Raw genomic sequence first — 20,154 nt, 5'->3', positions numbered from 1 at the left:
TATGGCAATGGGAAATTATTTCGTTTACAAAAACTGTTCGCTGAAAAAATGGTTGACCAGTTTTCCTCATCGTACCAAAACCAAAGCTACCAAAGCGGTAAAACCATGTTCAGTCCAAGTTCAGTTATGTTCTTGGTCCTGGGAACTTTTATCAGCCTAAACGGTATAGCAGTCATCACAGCTGCCGATGCCTCCAATGGAACAAATCTGGGATTGATTACCATACCGTCGCAGGCTCAAGTATGCCAGTGCTCGCTGTCATTGTCCTGCAGCTGTTGCCAGAGCGTTTCAGTGAACGCTGTTAATGAAACCAAGACTCGTATGTGGGACTCATCAAACACTACTACGTTTATTTAATTTATTTCCTTCAATTGCCCAATTTCAGTGTGCCTGACATTCAAAATTAGCGTGCTCAGTGGATCAGTAGATGTGGGAGTCACCATGGATGGAAATTCCTTGACTAGTTTCACCGTCAGCACTAAGACACCACCCACTTATTGCCTTCCACTGATCTCAGTAGTAGCTCCTCTGAACATGTGCCTCAAGCTGAACATTAATCTGGCTGGCCTGTCCGGCATCAAAGCTTGCCCGACTTTCTATACTAGCTATGATAGCAATGAAGTTGTCAGCTATGATTTTCCGTGCATTCAGTTGGGTATGGATGGAGTAAGCCTGGTGTAAAAGGATCCCAAAAATGAAGGGGACAGTTTTTGCTTTGATGGTTTATTTGTTGTTTCTTTATATGGATGTATTACATTCTTGCATATATACAAATGTTATTGGTCAAATGCACAATGGAAATTAACCGCAACACAAATAAAATTAAAGAGATGATTCTGTTGACAGCTAAGCTTGTCCTAAGGGCTACAATTACAATCGAATTTAATGTTGAACCCGTTATGCCTGAACCCGGAGGCTTACACACGTAAGAAACAATTTACAATAGACTTACAACTGAAGATCACAAAGGCCTCCTTACCGTACGAGAGCCTATAGTTTGGCCTTAAAGATTCTACCGATTAGATTAGGTTGGGCTGGTTGAATTATATTGATTATACTCGTATTGAGGTAAGTAAATATGTATGTTATTTATGCCTTATTATAGTATTGCCTTGAAATCACTTCAGAGTTTTTATTCGCTCTGAAAATACTTTCAACGATATTTCAAGAAATACTTGCAATTAGAAGTAGTTTGTTTAAGAACCTATTATGAACGACTCTCCGTGCAACGAACATTAAGATCAGATATCTCATCAATCGATCAAACACATAAACTACAGGGTATACAATCTACGCACGAAGCAGCCACCTACATTTTCAATGTTTCTGGTCCGACAAACTTGCCACACCCAGTCCAAGGGATGATCCAGCGCTACACAAGGACGACGACTGCGGCCCGTTGCTCACAATCGCCTTACACATGACCATCCTGACTCCGGCGAGGAAGTCTGTAAAGTAACATCATGTGGGTCGTGGTGGGGCAGTCGGCTTGGTGGCCACGATGCTGGACATGGATGTGGCCAGGGCTGTGGGCGGTGGCGGAGGTGGTGCGCTCCGCATTCTAGGCACTGGCTTTTGCTTCGCATCTTGCTGCTCCTGCTGCTGTGAGATCAGCTCCCTAATAATTTTCGGCTGTGTGGTTATGACCTTTGGTATGGTGCCAAGGCACTTTGCCTTTGTCTGCAGCACAGCGTCTGAAGCCACATCTGCGCCGCCTTCGGAGCTAACTGATTCGTAGGATGAAGGGGTTGGCGAATGGCCCTGATTCTGAACGCCCAAATCGTCAGCCTCCTCCTCGTCTTCATCTTCGTTCTCTTGCTCCTCGATCATAGCTCGAAACTCTTGTATAGATTCGTTCAGCACCCACAGTTGAGACAACAATGAGAGATCCAATTGACGCAGTCCGTTCTGGAAGAAAACAAAAATTTAACCTTATTAACGAATATATTGGGCAATGAAATATTGTCACAACGACAACAATTGTACACTGTTAAGGCAAAGCATAAACTTATTTTGTAGAGCACGAAGCACATATTCAAGGATCTATCAATCAATGTGCCGGCCTGTCAGGAGTAATCGGATGGAAACGGACAGGAAACTGGGACTGGGACTGGGAGGGGGCAGCATGACCTATCCTGTCTCTTCGCTAGATAAAGCACCCATCAGACACACAGCACACTGCAAAAGTCGTCGGCGGCGGCGGCACGTTGAATAGCGCAAAACAGTTACGAGTAATGCTTCAAACGGACAGCTGGAGACGGTGGCGCTGATGCCTCCCAACTCCGTCTCCCAACCATCCATTTGCGTATGAATGCAGCCTTGGCCTGTATTTTTCGTTTGAGCTGAGCTGAGCTGGCAAGACGCTTGTGGCTTGTGGTCAAAATGAAAGTTCCCCTGTCGCTGTTCCGCTGTCGAGTAGGAAGGAAAAATCTCATTTGTCAATTAATATCGCGGCACAAATATCGCGCGCAAAAGGAAAAGCCGCGCAGCACAACTTTCAGCCCCAGTCATTCATCGTTGCACCGTATCGTGGAATTAACCGAATCCGCTCAAGCCTTCGCATCGTATCGCCACAACCCCACCCCTACCTGCCCCCAGATCCCAGATCCCAGCTCCCACTGGGATAGATGCTAATGTGTTCGTTTCCAGAGGTAGGCTGCACATAGAGAAAAAGATAACTGATTTCTTCAAACATGAAACGGCTCTTAAACGTTGGAATGTTTTGAAATTTCATAAATTATTAAATACTTGTATGGTAATTCGGTACGGCTTGACCTAGTAAGTTGTTTTGCAGAGCTTGTAGTTTCATTGGTTGTTTGTGGTCAGGTCAGGTCAGGTTAATGCTATTAACACTTTTCCATTTGGATCGAATTCCCACGCATAGCCTCGTACGAGAATGTATGTTAATTAGCGATTAATTTGCATACGCCCAAGAAGTCACCCGGCACCCATTCGCGAGTGCAGAGAGAAAGGTTTCGCATATGCGTCGGTGGCTTGTTACACTAGAGGCTCTACTGTAGCTCCAGAAGCCGACACACTTCACATGCCATGCCATCCCACGCCCACACCGGGCGAGAACGATCGAGCTGATACTTGCATGTAAATGTTTAAATAACTTCGCCAGAATAGCTTCAGAATCTGTCACTACAATGCCATGCCGACATGGTAACGAAAGGTCTGAACACTGCGGAAGACCCATCCAATATGAGAGTTTTGTGGCTTCGTTGTAGGATATGGAAAAGCAATAATCCCATCTTATTTTTATAAATATAAATATTATATATTAAAAAAGATAAGTACACCAACAATATTATTGTATTGTTAATTATACGGAATACAGGTAGACAAAGCACCAAAACGTTCCCTCCTGCACATTTACGCCCAACGTTGGACGCTTTAAGTGCCATAAAACAAATTCGAAAATCGATAATGTAGGAAACTTAATTAACGCTAAGCGCATTGCGCTAAAACCGCTTGCATCTGCCTCAAATGGTTATACTTCGGGTATGTGCCTCTTTTTTACAGGGACAGAAACCGAAGCCGTAAAAGTATTTCATGGATGCAACAATAATAAATGGCAATGAACGCAGCGAATGCCAGACAAGGCTGCCACCGCCACCCTGCCCTGCCCCATTGATGCACTGCAACTATGCGCACGCATATGTTGAAGATTCTATTCTATCTTTAGACTTTCGAAGACTTTAGATTTGGAAGCCACTGACAGTTAGACATTCAACATTTGTGCTGTGAATTGTGACCTTTTCAAATGAGCAGCGGAATCCGGAAGAGCCTGCCTGGCAGCATACTAGACCATCAGTATATACATACTGTATATGTAAATGGAAAAAAATCGATGTACATACATATGCATCTGGAGATATACATATGTATATGCCCAACATAGTTCAATATACTCAATATAGAATACTCCAATTGCTGCGATATGTAAGGGATGCTAGCCTTTCCTCCTTCTTCAATTTAGAAACGCAGCAGCCGGCATCAGATGAAAAACCTGTCGTAGTCGGTAGTCAAACACTGAATCGGGCTATAAATAAGTCAGTGGCTTGGACAGGTTTGCTTTTTCATTGCAGTTGCAATCCGAAATGATGTAATGTTTTATTGGCAAACTGACAAAGTGAATGATAAACTAAGAAAACATGCCTTTCACACGGAAAAACACACACAAATAGAAGTGGAAAAGAATTCTAAGGGCGAGAAGATACAACAGAAGCAATGTTTTTGATGGGATCCTCTGCTCTGGCCGTGGGCACATGCAAGTATTTTTCCTAATTTGTGCGCAACTTTAATCACAAGCTGGGTCTGAAATCGGGGATTGTCGCTGCAATACTAGAAGCAATCGTTGAACTTTCACTTGCAATTCCTGAGCACATAAAAGGCTTCCCCTGTTTTGATTTTAAACTGCAAAAGTGAATGTTAATTTGCTTGGTAAACACAGATTATAGATAGAGCTGATTTCAAAGACGATTACACGCTGATTTATAGGCACGCCTATGCCCCTATGCCCAGGCGCTGGATGTGTTACAGTCTGAAACATTTTCATACAATTATTTGAGGGGTGTTTAACTAAGCCCTCACTACTCGTACTCTCAAAGATTATTGTAGCGTAAACAAACACAAACACAGTGTTTCCTCCTGACACTGATTACAACTAAAACCGAACGCCATAAATGTGAACACGTTAAGTATCCAAAAATAACTGCCTCCAGTTGCGGAAAAATGGAATTAACTTTTTTCCTGGATACTCTTATGGTTATGGTCTTTGCTCATGTCACTTCTGGAAGTGTATTTGGACTTAGAAGAGATAACACAAACAATAATGGGCTAATAATAATGGTATTTACATGATAAGCTATCAACCAAATTATTCCTTAAGATCGGAAAATGATATTCGGATCCCCTGCTGTGAGCCAAACTCCGAGCAGTTACGTTATCAGAACTATCAGAAATGCCATAACCTTTAGTAGAGTTCATGCAATTAATGCTGTTGTTTCCACTCGTAAATATCACAAGTTTTGTTGGCTGGCAGTGAGACTCAGTGGAACAGGTTCAGCACACTCTTGAGCTACGCAAATTAGCTAACTGACGAAGTATAACCCATGCGGATTACACGCATCACATCGGTTACAGCACACAGAACCAAACCATTTGATGTTCCATACCAGTGCCCAGTGATGGCTGGTTTTCCATGCTTGGCACCTGGCCAAATAAAGTAAAGCAGGTGAGAACTCGCAACCGCAAAAGGAACCGTGACTTAGCTAACCAAGATACACACACTTTGATAGGTTGCCAAAGCACTGCTCTTTTGACGGAACGGAAAGATAGAAAGAATACGGGGCTAAGGGGTGTGGCGGCGTTCAAGGCCATTTTATGTAAGCCATAAAAACTCATTTCATGCATTGATGCATTTCTTCTCACAAACTGCCCCGTCGGATCTTTGGCTTTAGTTAATGTGGTCGCCGTTGCTGCTGCCCCTGCCGCTGCCTCTTTGCGTTCATAAATTTAATTTACAGCCATAACCAAGCCAAGGCATAACCAAGGCATCTGGCATCTGGCAAAAGCCAGAGCAACAGAAACAACATAAATTAGCTGAAGCTGACTCGGTTTACTGCTTGCTTTTCTACCTTTCTTGCTTTCTTGCTTGCCTGCTTGCCTGCTTGCTTCGGCGCTTAATGGCTGCGCTGCGCTGCGCATGCGCTGATTAGTGTTACTCCTGTTTTCTCTCTCCCATTGTGGCTTTGTGCTTTTTATTTCTCTTTGATGCGTTCGTTGGATTGCATTAACCAAAGTTTATTACTTCATTTTCATCGTTGTACGAGTGCACATTAGAGATGGTGACGGTAATGGCTGATGTGATGGCGGCGGTAACAATTGAGCATAATTTTACTTGCCAATCAAGACGTCGAACCCATTTCTATGGCGACTGACTGCTGTTGGTGTTTTCTATAGGTGATTGCATTCCATAGACATATGTACATATGTACGCTATATATGTATTATAGCTATTCTGAATTTGTTCACTTGGAGTACGAGTGCGAGTATAACAATAACAATTATTTATCCTTGGCATTTTTGAAACCTGATCTAATAATCTTAGCTGCCTCACTGACCTTCAGCAATCATTTACTTTCAGTTTTTGCAATTACAATAAGTAAAAGCGGCTTTATAGAGCCGAATGGCGATGGAAGTCGGCCAAAAATACGAGTGCATACCATGGTGGTATCTTGAGTTGACTAAGCAGCTGTTTAACTATTGAATAGGTTCAGCACTCGAAAGCAAAAGCGGCCACAGCACAAGCAGCTAACATAATTGCAAAACACATCGCACTCCCTACCCACAAACACACCCACCCACCGAACCACAGATCAGAGAGCTTGAATCGTTAATCAACCGACCGCAACATTTGCAAAACTGAAAAAAACTATTCATACATTTGTACATACATACATACATATACGTATATGTATATGTATGTATGGATGTATATCGCTGGGCTACACTAACAAGCAAATACCCTATCTCTGATCAAAAGCGCTACAACTTATGGAATTGATAAATCGTTGAAATGAGAGGATGGCGATTACTTCTGTGCAAATAAAGTTTTTCTGTTACCTCCGGCTCCCCGTTGTGCATTTTTGCCCGAGTAATCGCAGCAGATAAACTGAACGAAAAGTAGTTAAAACCTCGGTAGAGGTAGGCCAAAGCGAGGCCTCGCTGTCGTTATTGTGGCAACGAATAAATTAAAATGCCTAAGCAAAAACAGCACACACAACTGCAACAAATGGTTCGGTCGGCGTTGGGTAAACACAAATACAACAAAAATACAATGACCAATTAAAGTGTCATTGGGCTTGCGCGTTGGCGTTGCCAGCTTTGCCAGCGTTGCCAGCGGCGGTATCTTTTGGTAGTGGAAACAACAACCACACAACAGAAAGAGCACAAAAAGAAAGGACTAATGGAAACAAAAATATAAAGTAATCGATGGAAGACACGCATCACCTTATTGTAACATAATTATGCTGCAAAATTGCTAATGAAAGTTGCAATTTTGCTACACAAAATTATCAATTTATACCTGATGCGGAGGCCCTGCTCCTAAAAGCCGAATGCCAAACCCCACCAAGTCTCAAACAATATTGCACAACTTGAGCTGAGAGCTGAGAGCTGACATGCAAATTGCATTGCATTTGGTTTTAATGGTTCACGTTTTTTTTTTTCGTTTTCCTTTATTTCCGATTGTTCCCACCAAATGGACGTTTAAATCGGAGCAGCACGAAAACAGACATTTTTTCCAGAAGTTTAAAACTCGGATACTGACGGAAAATGGTCGCTCCTAATTTGCGACAGACATAAGTTAACTTACACCCACACCTACGCCTGGCCTCAGCCTGAGCCAGTTTTAAACAGGTTCATATATATGTACGTATGTATAGAAAAACAAGCCACTGGCAGCGAGCATAAAATGTGAAAGGTTCAGCAGATTTAGCTCAGACTTTTGTAAAATATAGCGTTATGTACAACGAATCGATATGAGACAGTTGCATGGCCGAGAACCCAACCCGATTGCAAACGAAATACACAAGTGGCAGTTGTCTTAAATTATTTAATTGATGACCAAGCCCAATGGCTAAGAGACATCACTAGAACTTGGCCCAAACTGGTCCCAAATGTGTTAGAGTCCGATCACAGGTCACAGAGATCGTGTGACTAACTAAACACACACTTTGCGCCTGGCATTAGCATCTGACATTTAGGCATAAACGATCCAATATCCGGCTGTGCAAATAAGCGATAAGTATTCGTGATAATACAAATTTCGTGTAATATCATTTGCTCGTCCATTCTAACCAGTTCCTGACCTATTTTTGTAGGGCTTCAGCAGAATTGACATTTACTGTGAGTCGTCCAACCCATTTACTCAGCCTCAGCACTGAATTGAATCCGACTCGAAAATGGTGCGCTGTGGTTTCAACTTTGAGCAATTGTTTGCGATTGCAAAACGAAATTTGGCAAAATGTCAGGTAACCCTATAAAAATGTTTAAGGTTGTGGACGGTAGACGGTAGACGGTATATGTGTTCCTCTTTGTTAAATGTCAAGATAATTTCTTTTCCAATATGACATGAATGAATTGAAAGCTCCAGCACCCTTTTGTCTCTGCACTGCCTGGTTTTGATACATATATTATGGCCGTTTATTTAAATTGGATGAACTATAGCACACTGTGCCCATGCCAAAGTTGAACCTTTCTTTTCGGGGCTGAAGTATAACTTTCTTCTGTATGTATGTGAGTGTGTGTATCTATATTAGAAAGGTACTTTGAAGCGTTCAACCTCCAACAGGAACGGAACAACAGAAGCCCATATTTATAGCTACTGTCCATACAAATGCCTGACCCTTATTCAGATAAGGGTGAAAGGTATCGGTTTACCTTTAAGAACTTACCATTTCCTTTCGCAGCGTCGCTATCTGGTCATCCAGAGTGCTGGCATTGAGATTGGGACTTTCCTTCGCAGGTGAAACATTCGGGGCTCTTGTTTTTGCTGCTGGAGGTGATGCTGATGTCGTGATGGTTTTGTTTCCGTTTTCACATAAATTTGATGAAGTTATGATTTCAAGTGTTGCTGCTGCTGCTGGTGGTGCTGCCTTCGGCGTCGATTTATCAATTTCATTGTCGTTATTATCATTTGTTTCCCTCTTATGTTGACTGCTTAAATTGATATCTATATTCGTATGTTTTTGGTTCGTCTCGCTGCTGCTGCTGATGTTGTTATTGTTGAGCCGCTGCGGTGCTGCCGCCGGCTGCGCCACTGCCTCCACATCGCCATCGCTGAGAAGCAGGCCCGAATCGGAGCCGAGAAGTTTGTTAAACCCAATCAGGGATTTTGGCAGGGGCGGCAGCGCACTAATGGAAATTCCACTGCAACGGAAAGAGAAAGAAAAAACGAGTTTAGTCAAAGGAGGCTCGACGTTAGTTGGAAGTCATCAGATCGGCGATCAGAGCAAGTTAAACCCAACTATAGACCCAACTATACCTTCGCTTGCCACCCAAATAGCCATAACCATGCCAATAACCAATAACATGCCCATCAAGCTCATCATCATCATCATTGTTATCATTGTAAAAATCATCGTCTTCATTCTCATGTGCATTGATATCTATAGGGTTGAGGTTGGGGCTATGGCAATGCCCGATATCATTCAAGACAAGGGGCAATATTCCCGCCACCTCATCATCGTCATAGTCGCTGCATGTAGTTGGCGTTTGGCCACACCCACGTCCATGCGCCGCAACTGCAGCCGCCTCCTCCTCTGCATCCGCATCTGCATCTTCGTTCGTATTGAAAAAGCCGTCTTGGAAGCGCTGGTACCATTTGGACACGTACTGAGCACTCGGCGAGAACGGTCCAAAAGCGCTGCGGCACTCGTCGACTATTTGGGTGGGACAGAGGCGACGCCGGAACCCGAACAAGATGCACTGCTGTAGCTCCGCTGATGAGGGGGCCGGTATGGGCGACAGAAACAAATCGTCCAGGTCTTCGGACATTCTCGGTGACTTTCGTTCGGTTAACTTGCGTTTCAAACGACTTATGACATTAGCTGCAATGTTTTCATTGAACGATAAATATCTGGATATCAACAAATTACTTTTCGAAGGGTATCGGAAGCAACACAATAAACATAACAGAAACGAAAAACAAAGACAGAAAACACGCAGCAAACAATGACATTTCAATTTGTAATATTATCCCAGGCTGTAAGCATAGAAACTTTGTACTATACATAGGCATAAACGAATGCGCGTATACAGGGTGTAGTGTCTGCAAAGGTAAACTTATATCCATAAGGCAAGCAACAAACCAGAAACGAAGGCCATCAACTTACAGCTTTTAGAACGCTAACGAACGCCAACGAACGCCAACGAACGCCAACGAGTTCAACGATTTCTTAAAGAGCCAAATGCATCATAGGCCAAGCAGCCAGACAGCCAGAGAGCCATAGATACAAGCATATTGTCAATGCAAGACGCATTTTGCTTTTTCTCTTAAGCAACTGCGCCACGGCAGCTTCGCAGCTGACCCACTTAATAGATAAATCAGAAGTCAGTAGCCACTTCTGAACGAAATATAAAACAGATAAAAGGCAATACAATCTTGATTAGCGGTTGATCGCTACCAATATTCGCATTGAATGTTGCTCTGCGATCCAGTAACAAAAGGCACACTCGTATTATTATAGAAGGGGTTTCATAGACAATCGCATACTGCCTTCAATCTGTACCTCTGATTCTGTTGTAAGTAAATTCCTTGCATCAAATTTGCTTCTCTCATTGTGTTCAGTAGTTCATTGGACAATCAAACGGCTGGCACTCATAGGAAACACCTGCACAAGTTATCTTTATTTACGAGTTTGGATGCATTGGATCGATTCAACAAATTCATTAACCCACATGCAACACTCAATAGTTTAATTAATTTATGCAAACATTCATTAAGTCAGCAAATGGTCATAACCAAAAGCGGACGAATACTTTGGATGATTTGCGTGCATGGATTATAAATGGATATGGACGGATAAAGCAGGTTAACAAATGAATAGAACCCTTGTATTTTAATGGAAAACCAATTACACAGAATGATTTTTGCGAGGCAATTCGAGGCAATCCAAGAAGCCCTTATTTATGCCTCGCCAAGGCAGAGGTCAACGAATATTACACTGCACAAACATGAATAGTTCTACAATATGCGCAAGTATATTTTTATGTTTATTTATAAACTTATATACATATTTCTACAGGCTTGGACTGTTAAAATAGTATTTGCTTTGCTGTTAATTATAAGCACATTGAAATAACACTGCGGCAACGGCAACGGCAAAGGCAACGGCAACATTTGTTAGGCAATCACAATCACAATCGAATTGACACGACACGAATATTTATTTTTCTTTTTAACGAAACATATACATATATGAACATATGTGCGTATTTTATATTAGACGAATATTTGCTTTTATTTTATTTTATTTTGATCAATGATCTTATGCTCATCAAGCGCATTTAGCCCGTACTCACAAATAAAGATTTGTAAAAACAATATGGGAAATATGAACATATAATCGACGTTTTCGTAGTTCCGTTTCGCACAAAGACAAAGATTCCGATTTAAATTGTTTAATTCACTGTAAGTTTCGCCTGTTTTGCTTGATAGCGCTCAGAAATTCGCGTGCAACTAAAAATCAAACGCTGGCTGCTTTTAGCCACGTTCAAATCCCACCAAGTCCCAAAGAGAGAACGCGAAGAAAGACAACAAATATATCAACAGAGATCAGAGATAAAGAGAGAGAAAGACCTGTGAGCAGGCACACAGAATACGGAATACGGAATACAGATGCAATGTAGCCATTTGAGAATTAGACATCAAGACAAAGATAAAAATATATAAGAAATGCGTAAATTGATTTAATAATAACAACAAAATGGCACACAGGGTTTGCTAAGCACAGAACAGAGAGCATTCGTCTCATCTGATAAATGATCAATGAGGAGCGTGGCAGGGCGGGGTGGGACGGGGCTATGCTGTGCTTCATGGGCGACAAATGTTTTAAGGTTGTGGATTTGGATTTGAATGATGTTCGGCCACCCTGTACCGGCTGTACCGGCTGTCATCAGCAAATCGATGGATATATTTAGAGTCAACCGAAAAACACTCTCACGCTGCTCCGCTGCTGAAAAGGTAAGGTAGCTTCTCTTGCACTACATATCTATGCACATACATATGTACATACATATGTATGTATGTATGTATGTATGTATTTATGTATGCATGTACATCGTACACAAACTAATCTATCTGTATCTGGCAGCTCTTTACCATGACCAAAGGGCAGGCTGGCGGCAATACTCATAAAATTCTAGCGCAGCGCCTTGTTTTCGCTCATTCAGAAATATTCGAATATGTCGAGTGGAACCCCCGTGGAACTTGTCCCCCCAACTGGGATGCGAGTATTTGCTTTAGCCTTGCCCGCCCCAAAGCGAGACCAAAGCGAATTGGGGGCATGCGGCGTAGCGTGGCATGTCGCATTCTAAATATAAACCAGGAAAAAGTGCTCTGCGGCGCGACTCCTGCATTGCCTGCGACATCCGTTATGCATCGCAGAGCTACGCTACAGTTCCATTGCACTATCGCCTATCGCGGCGCTGAACGCAACGAAAATAGTGCAGACAATCGCATAGCATCGCGCAGGTGGTAAATCGGGGCATGCCACGCACGGGCACGGGCACGGGCAGGGGCACGGGACAGGATACCATTACCGCCGCAACGACCAAAGAGCTAAAGAGCCAAAGAGCCACTTGGGCCACTGCAAAATCTGACGATTTCTCGACAATCAACCTACGTGATCATAATATCAATACTTGACCCAGAAATTTCACCCAGCACCCGGCTGCAAGTAAAAACGTATTCGCTTGGGGCCCAACAAAAGGTGTATTCGGTTTATTCTTCATTCAGTCTTATTAGCGGAACATGCTGTGGAGCTATGATGGTGGATGGTGGATGGCGGAGGAGTTCGATTTAAATAGCAACGATGACCACTTTCGGGCTTTTTTAAAACACCAGCTAATGAGGACGCAGCACAGCACAGAAGAGACTCAATGGAGGCACAATAAACTTATGCTAACGTTTCTCACTGTAACTTTCTCACGCATTCTAATGAGGCATAATTTTCCATTGTGTTCGAAGCGAAGCCCTCCGCTGGACTGCTCCTCGCATAGCCGACTCGTATTCGGCACAAATTAAGTGAGAAGGTGAACAAGTACGCGTAGCATTTCCATCGTTATTGTCATCAGTACTCACGACTTGTCGCACTCTACCTCTACGTGCAGCAGATCCCCGATCTCCGTTTCCCGTTGCCGATGCCCAAGCAAGTGGCAGTGGCCCTTGCCTTACCTTGCCACTCCCTAGATCTCTGATAACACCAACGAAAGAAATGGCGCATATTGAACCGTTTTCGCTTTCATTCCACACCACACCAGACCAGCCACAACTGGCCGCATTCGATGACTGCATAGACCATAAATTTCCGTTGGCTTTGGTTGTTTTCTAGTTTCTAAACATACACACATATAAACCAATCCAATCCAATACCAATCTCATGCAAATAAGCCCCGAATAGAGCTTTGGCTCGGCTCGGTTTAGTTACCCAAATAAAATTTGTGTGTTTTTTCACCCAGCTCCGAACTGAACGGCATCGCGATTAGTCTTGGGTCTGGTTTCTCTTTTAAACACAACGAAAAGCGAAATTTTCGGATTTCTGGTTAGTAGAACGATGCGAGCAAGTGGCTGCCCTGCCCTGCCCAGAGCTATGCCACCTTAATTTATGCAACTTGTTGATCGCTTCATCGCACGTTATTGATGACTTAAAAAACTGTTCGGATAGCATGGGCAATGCCCCGCTGAGGTTTTATTTTGTGCGTAGAATAAAGCATTCTCTTCATTCCTTTAAGGTCTACAAAATCCGTACAGTTGATAATCAACGAATGGCACAGGATAAATCTTAACTCGTCATCTGAGGTTGAGGCAAGGTGAAAGAAGCGTAAAGCTCAAAGCGTGAGGAGATCTTGGAACGACCCCTTGCCCTCTTCTCGTAGAGAAAGTATTCACAAACTCCGTATTCGACGCTGAAGTCGCTTCAAATGAAAGTAAATAACAGTTCTGTTTGGTGCGTTCAAATCCTTAGCGAAACGAGGCCTGAAAGTGGAATACTTGTACACAAGTACCTCCACAACATGGAGGTTTGCATATGTACATTATTATTGTGAGTTTTGTGAACATTTTGCACCAGTCCAGCCGCTGATTTGCTTCCGGTTCGGTTACTGCTACTCCAATCTTGCGACTCTCAGAGGAGCGACTCTGTGCCAGTTCCAGTGCCTGTGCCTGTGCCGGTGTCTGCCTGTCTCTCAATAAAATAAGAGTATCCAAATCCAAAAGTTTTGCCATTTTTGTTTGGTTTATGTAAGCCAACAAGCAGTCAGCCTACGCTCATGTGTGCCACAACTTCAACCACAACCACATCCACATCCAACAGGTTGCCTTACAGGTCCAGTTACGCTTCCAGGCTACTCTTCCGCATATTTTGGCTTGGTTAGTTTCTCACGGAATCAGTCTTTACTTTGAAATTAGCACCCAGACGTCCCCTGGTAGGATTCGCTTTGCGAATGTGTCTAGAAAGTATTTTCTGTCGGCTAGCACCTTGGGACAAGTGCATCGCTTTTACCACAACCAGAACCAAAGGTAGTTGAACTCTGAAATATCTGTCGCATCATTTCTAAATATGTAGGAATGGAAACAAACCAAAAATGTCTCGTACGCTTGTCAGGTAGTCAAAAGCTCAGCTAAGCCGCGACGAGCCAACTGCCGAGTCACTTGGCCATACATGCTTTAACGGTTCTCACACTCTCAACCCAAACCTGACTTCTGTATCTTTGGCAGTGAGTGGCAGGGGCACATCTCATCACAATTACCACAGCTCTCCAGCCAAAAGCGACAGGCACAGACGCAGCTGTAACCTTAGTTGAAGGTGTCTCCAAATAGCTGTGAACCATTGTTTCAGTGCCTTTCCTTTTGGGTCTACTGACTCTAAGACTCTAAGACCACAAGTAGATTCTTTGTGTTACCATAAATCTCTGGGGTACCGTTTCTGTATGTATATGTATATATATACATATATATGTATCAGCCTTATATCAAATATTATATACAAACATTCAAGCACTTTAGTAATTTTTTAAAAACTTTTCCACTCGCGGAAGTGCCTTGGGTCGGACTATGATTATTTAAACAGCTAAAAATCAACAATAATAACAACAACAATAACCGATATAAACAAATAAGCACAGTGCTCAAAGATAAACATGAAACCAAATCGAATGTATCCAAATACCATCAGGCTCTGTTCCAGCAGAAACTCTAAAAGACTCAGATCTTTTGTTTCCTCCTGTCCAAGTGGGATTGTCATTGAGTGGGATCTCTTGAATATGAATTATTGCTTCGAAAGACTCTGTCTTTGTGGCACCGGAAAGTGCGGAAATGGTAAACAATTCTTGACAACGGCACTGATTATGCAATTAAATTGGAGTTGAAACAGCAACATCTACGGATGCAATACATGAGCGCATGAGCATTGCAGCAGCAGCAGCCGCAGCAACAACAACAACAGCAGCAGCAGCAGCAGCATGTTGAATGTTGGAATTGGTGCTCCAATTGCTCTCCATTCGCCGCGATTGAATTTATTTTATAATGCTGGCGACGGAGTTTCGACGTCTATCCACCGCATAAGTACATACACACAACACATAAACAGTAAATGCATGCATGCACAAGAGTATATATGTATGTACATATGTATTACTGCTTATTTTACATGTTGTACATTGCAATGTATTGAAAAGATGCAATTTACCGTTTGCATTACACAGTAGGGGAAAGTAGGGGACTTCTCGATAACACAAAAACCAATGTACACATGTATGTATGTATGTGTATTTGTAGCAGAGCAGATAAAGATAAATACATTTTTATCAGCTAATGCGCAACGGGGGCTTTAAAGCGTTGAAAAAATGAGAGTCAGCCCCTATAACCCCATGACTCCATAACATATTTTCCACACTTTGTGTGTTAATCAGTCTAATTGCTCCAAAGATATGTACCTTGAAAGATTAGTTTCCACAGAACAAAATCGAACAGTGGAATATTTCAAAGGCATATGTATGTATACCACAGATCATATCAAATGAATATTTCACAACTTTCCAAACAAAACAACAAATTAAAGCGCAGGCGAAGAATTGTCAGCTTTTGAGTAATCATCACCCTAGAGAGCACATACCATATACCGTATAAACTTCTCTGGACTGTTTATGAGAGAGTATGGGGTGATGTGATTCGTGTGAATAAGCAAATGTACCGTTGTGTACGTACGAGTGAAGTATGAACGATACGATACGATACAATACGATACGATACACACTCGTAAATTGGTCGTACTGTGCGATGTGCGAGATCGCGCAAATGCCAAGCAATGTGAGTCACGATAATCATTATTGTTCACCGCACTACAAACACGTACTGTACTGCCATACTGCCATACGTACGTACGTACATATATGTGTGTATATAATTATATGTAAATATATATGTACTGTATACGCAGCTAAAATACAAACACTTTGAATATCAAAAGAGCGACTCAACGGAAAACGGGTTTTTGTTGTCCAATTCTGCTTTTAAAATATTTACGAGAAAATATGTACATATACACACACATAAACAACATATAAACAAAAATATAAAACTTAAGTAGTATTAGTTGGCAAATATTGCAAAGTGTGTTGCTGCTGCTGCTGTTGCTGTTGCAACTGCAATGAAGCGCAGTGCTCACACATGCAACATACAATTTGCAACATGCAACAAACTACATTCAAAATGATGTCAGCACCACACACCACACAAATTAAGGTGAAACAAACCTCAACCTCCCATCGAGATCTCACTCTGGCAGCCATTTGTGAGAGATGAGAGATGGGAGCCAAAAAAACAATGGGCCAAGAGATACGAATATGGAAGTGCTCAAAAGCAAAGCTTTCGTGGGATGCGATGCACACGGAGAGCAGATAGATGGAGATACTTGTAAAAGCGTGTCAGTGGTAAAGCCTAGTGAAACTCGGGGAAAACACTGCGGCAGTTCATTAGCGAATTAGTGGAAAAGGGCTACAGAACTGTATCTTTATTATCAGACTATGTATATGTATGCACATTGTACATACATAGCTGTGACTGACTCAGATTCCGTATTATTAACTAACACAATTAAATATAATTTAAATTCTCTTGTGACTCACCGTTTTACGCTGCGAGAACGCTTTTCGCTCTCTGCTTCCTTGACGCTATCCCAGCTATCGCCAACTCCCGATGAGGACATATCATCGAGCCGTTCCTCATCTTCCATGCCAGAGTCCTCGAGGCTAATGTGGCAACTGGTTAGCGTGACCTGTGTGCCATTGTCGCCCACCTCAATCCAGTCTGAAGTACGGATACGTTGCAACCGTTCCGTCCCATACGGCGACGAATCTGAGGAGCAGCCCGAGGGGCAACGCTTTCTTCCTGAAGATGAGCCCTCAGTCTCCATCTCAGTGTTTTCCTTGCCCAATTTGTTGGCCGAATAGGTGGTAAGTGTGTGTTCCTCGTCCCCGTCGCTGTCTGCATCCTCTACATTGTCTGCATCCACGTCCTCTGCATCATCGGCATCATCAATTGAGTTGTAGCGATGACGTGATATCTCTTTCCTGGGCGTTAATGTGGTTGTGGGGGAGCCTACAGTCGCCAGTGACAGGGATTTAGTGGGCAGCTGTTCCAGGGAGCATGACTTATTGCGCATTGCAGCCAACTCGGAAATGAGCAGCTCATGGAAGGCTTGCTTCTTCTCGGGAGTATTGCCCACGCTAATCGAACTCTTGACAGTGTTCGTGCGACTATTGGCCAGGATCTTGTCGTAGCTCCCATTGACATTGATGCGCATGCAGTTTGTCTGGGGTGTCTGGGGTGTCTGGGGTGTCTGGGGTGTCTGGATGGTCTGGTTCTGCTGAAGCACCGCTTGATGTTGTATAGCACGCTCGTGTTTGGTTATGATCGTGGTATCGGCTACGGATTGCTTTTGACTCTGGTTAATGATTATCTCTGAGAAGAGACGCTCCGCGGCGTTCTTCAAATTGTTCTTGATCTCCACGGTCCGGCCACCGAGGAATCCCCCACTGTTGGAGGACATGCCACTGCTGGAGGATGCTGTGGCTGTCTGAAAGGTATCCAACGTGGTTTTCGATCGTCGAAAGATGCTGGGGGCTGGCGTAGACGCAGGTGGTAGTACGAACGCTGGAACATCCTCCACATCCAGCGTGGCTACGGGCAATTTAACGATCTTGCGCGGCTTTGGCAGCGGCTGGGACGTGGCCTGTAGCCCGAGGCCAGACCTTTCGAAATCCACCTTGCCAAGACTTAGGCGAGTCTCCTTGAGGGGAGTGGTGTGTGCACTAGAGGTGCCCACACTCATCGATTTGTGACGATTAACAGTCACGACTACTGCTGGACTGCTACCAATAGAGTCCCTGTCCCTGGGCTTGGCTGTGGGTACATCGGGAGCTTTGCGCAGTTTCAGTGGCTTGGTAGCCGGCGGTGGCGCTGCTGTTGCCGAGAGTTTCCCCACGGCCGATGTTGGTGTTTGCGTTTGAGCCTGTTTCTTCTGAACACTCAACGCTGGCGATTTATAAACCAGGGTACGTCCCACAGCACTACTAAGTTGGCTTACGAATGTGGGCTTCTTTTGTATGATTGGAGGAGTATTTGCTAAGGCTGGAGCTGGAGCTGTCACTGTAGTTTTAGGTCTTGGTGGTACTGGCGGTCCAGGCCGCTTAACCACGACCGTTGTTGTTCCTGCCGTTGAGGCCATTGCTGCACGTTCTCACGCAGGCCGCTGAAGAAAACCAGTATTTGTGGGTCACTCTTTCGTTTCGCGTCTCTCGTCTCTTGTCTTTCGTCTCTGGCGTACAGCGAACTCGACTCCGTCAACAACAAACTCCGCTTATTTATTATTATTATTTAGCATAAGCGCGCAAATGGGAAAACTAGTTTTTCTCTTAGACTTTGGACTAAGTTCTCACATGGCGGCACTGGGTACATTCATAGATGCTTCTCTGCTCCGCTCTGCTCTGCTCTCTTCAGTCTGTCTGCAGTTCGTTGCAGCTTGCTGCAGCTGCTGCTGATCTATTTTGGATATAGGCCACGACGTCGATCCAACGGTGCTACTTGGATACCTCCTAGTGATGCTTATTCGATACGATATTGAATATGGCTACCTTATTGGAAACTCGTTTTCGTTTGGGGCTTGCTTGCTGGTTGTTTTTGCTGGCACCTTAAATATGAGAAGGGAATCAAAAACAAGACACACAGAGACACACTCACACACGCCCACCAATGTGAATTTTTTTTCAGAATGGCGTGTTGCCAATTAACGTTTTATTGCAATTTCACTTTGGGACTGATTTCCGCACACACGCTACGCTGCACGCTGTTTCACACAACTCTCAACTCTAGATATTCCTGTTTCGAGTTCTCTGCCGTTTTTGGGACACTGTATTCAATTTATTTAACAATACAATACGCACAGACACCCACGCACAACACGACCTCACACCCTGTGAGGCATTCAAATCGCTAGGCCGACCTGTTTCACAGAGGTGACAGATAGAGCATGAAGCATCATCTGATCGAGGTTTAGGTATTAGGTTTTAGGTGTTAGGTTTTGCACATCACAATATCACAAATCGGTAGTCGCATTGCTTGGCATGTGAATCAGAAATCAGATGTTGAGGCAGCAAACGTCAAAGAATGCATTTTAGCGATTTGAAAACTAGAGACCAACACAACGAAACACACACACACACACTTAACCGTTCCGTACACCCTGCACAACATACACTGCTCTGACCGGCTCGGCACTGGTGGGGCTGTGTCGTGTCCGCTCGACGTTGCGCTTTACACAAGAGACAGAAATAAAATGCGATGAAAGAGCACAGCACACAGCACGCAGCACAGCACAGCCCCAAGAGTTGGTGCCCCACCAGCTAAGCGCTCGCTCAATCTTGTTGTCGGTACTCGGTACCTGCTTTGTATCTGGTATCTGTATTTGTATCTGTGTCTGTGTCGGAGCGAGTGTGTGGGTGAGCTGAATATCCATCGGCAATACCAAGACCACTGTATGGAATTAAATGATTTTTGGAATCTTGAATGCAGATTTTAGACGGCAACTGCACATTTTCATTGATTATTCTACATACATATATGTGCGTTCGAGTGAGTCCGAGGCTTAGTGCTTTCTCTCTTCTCGTTTTTCTGTCTCTCCCGCTCCGCTCCCGATTTTCCAAAGAGAAACTTGGCACATGGCCAAAAGTGCATTGATTGGCATTTGGAACAAGTATGGCCGGCGTCTGGCGTGGAAACAGCTGTTGGCTGGCCCGCCCTGGCTGTTGTTGCCGCATCGATTCTCCACACCCACTGTCCACTGCAGACTGCTCCCTCCCCCTAAAGTA

At 43.7% G+C, this 20,154-nt stretch overlaps 2 protein-coding genes across 3 annotated transcripts; one reads left to right on the top strand and one right to left on the bottom strand.

Annotated features, from left to right (window-relative positions):
* The first annotated feature begins 81 nt into the window (after positions 1–81).
* On the top strand, positions 82–855 carry LOC111066537. The gene is made up of 2 exons (XM_022355244.2): positions 82–319; positions 386–855. The coding sequence occupies exons 1-2, from the start codon at positions 106–108 to the stop codon at positions 679–681; spliced, it is 510 nt and encodes a 169-aa protein (XP_022210936.1). The 5' UTR covers positions 82–105; the 3' UTR covers positions 682–855.
* Positions 686–19,633, bottom strand: LOC111066532. Of its 2 annotated transcripts, none has more exons than XM_022355235.2 (4): positions 11,092–11,229; positions 9,053–9,617; positions 8,463–8,937; positions 686–1,908 (listed from the first exon to the last, which is right to left on the bottom strand). In XM_022355235.2, exons 1-4 carry the CDS (start codon positions 11,129–11,131, stop codon positions 1,462–1,464), a joined length of 1,527 nt encoding a protein of 508 aa, XP_022210927.2. In that variant the 5' UTR covers positions 11,132–11,229; the 3' UTR covers positions 686–1,461. The 2 variants fall into 2 exon arrangements, with proteins under 2 accessions (XP_022210927.2, XP_041452337.1); XM_041596403.1 differs by lacking the exons at positions 9,053–9,617; positions 11,092–11,229 and adding exons at positions 16,915–18,977; positions 19,543–19,633 and having other exon boundaries at positions 687–1,908.
* Positions 19,634–20,154: the final 521 nt, after the last annotated feature.

The sequence above is a fragment of the Drosophila obscura genome, unplaced genomic scaffold (assembly GCF_018151105.1).
Source record: "Drosophila obscura isolate BZ-5 IFL unplaced genomic scaffold, ASM1815110v1 contig_150, whole genome shotgun sequence".
Classification (NCBI taxonomy): domain Eukaryota; kingdom Metazoa; phylum Arthropoda; class Insecta; order Diptera; family Drosophilidae; genus Drosophila; species Drosophila obscura.
This window is presented reverse-complemented; position numbering and strand designations above follow the sequence as displayed.

Coding starts and splice junctions, on each gene's coding strand:
- LOC111066537 (XM_022355244.2), top strand. CDS start 106: ATGTTCAGTCCAAGTTCAGTTATGTTCTTGGTCCTGGGAACTTTTATC. Junction 320..385: donor TGTTAATGAAACCAAGACTC/GTATGTGGGACT, acceptor GCCCAATTTCAG/TGTGCCTGACATTCAAAATT.
- LOC111066532 (XM_041596403.1), bottom strand. CDS start 18,515: ATGGCCTCAACGGCAGGAACAACAACGGTCGTGGTTAAGCGGCCTGGA. Junction 8,938..16,914: donor CGTTCTCGCAGCGTAAAACG/GTGAGTCACAAG, acceptor TTTCCGTTGCAG/TGGAATTTCCATTAGTGCGC. Junction 1,909..8,462: donor CGACGCTGCGAAAGGAAATG/GTAAGTTCTTAA, acceptor GTTTTCTTCCAG/AACGGACTGCGTCAATTGGA.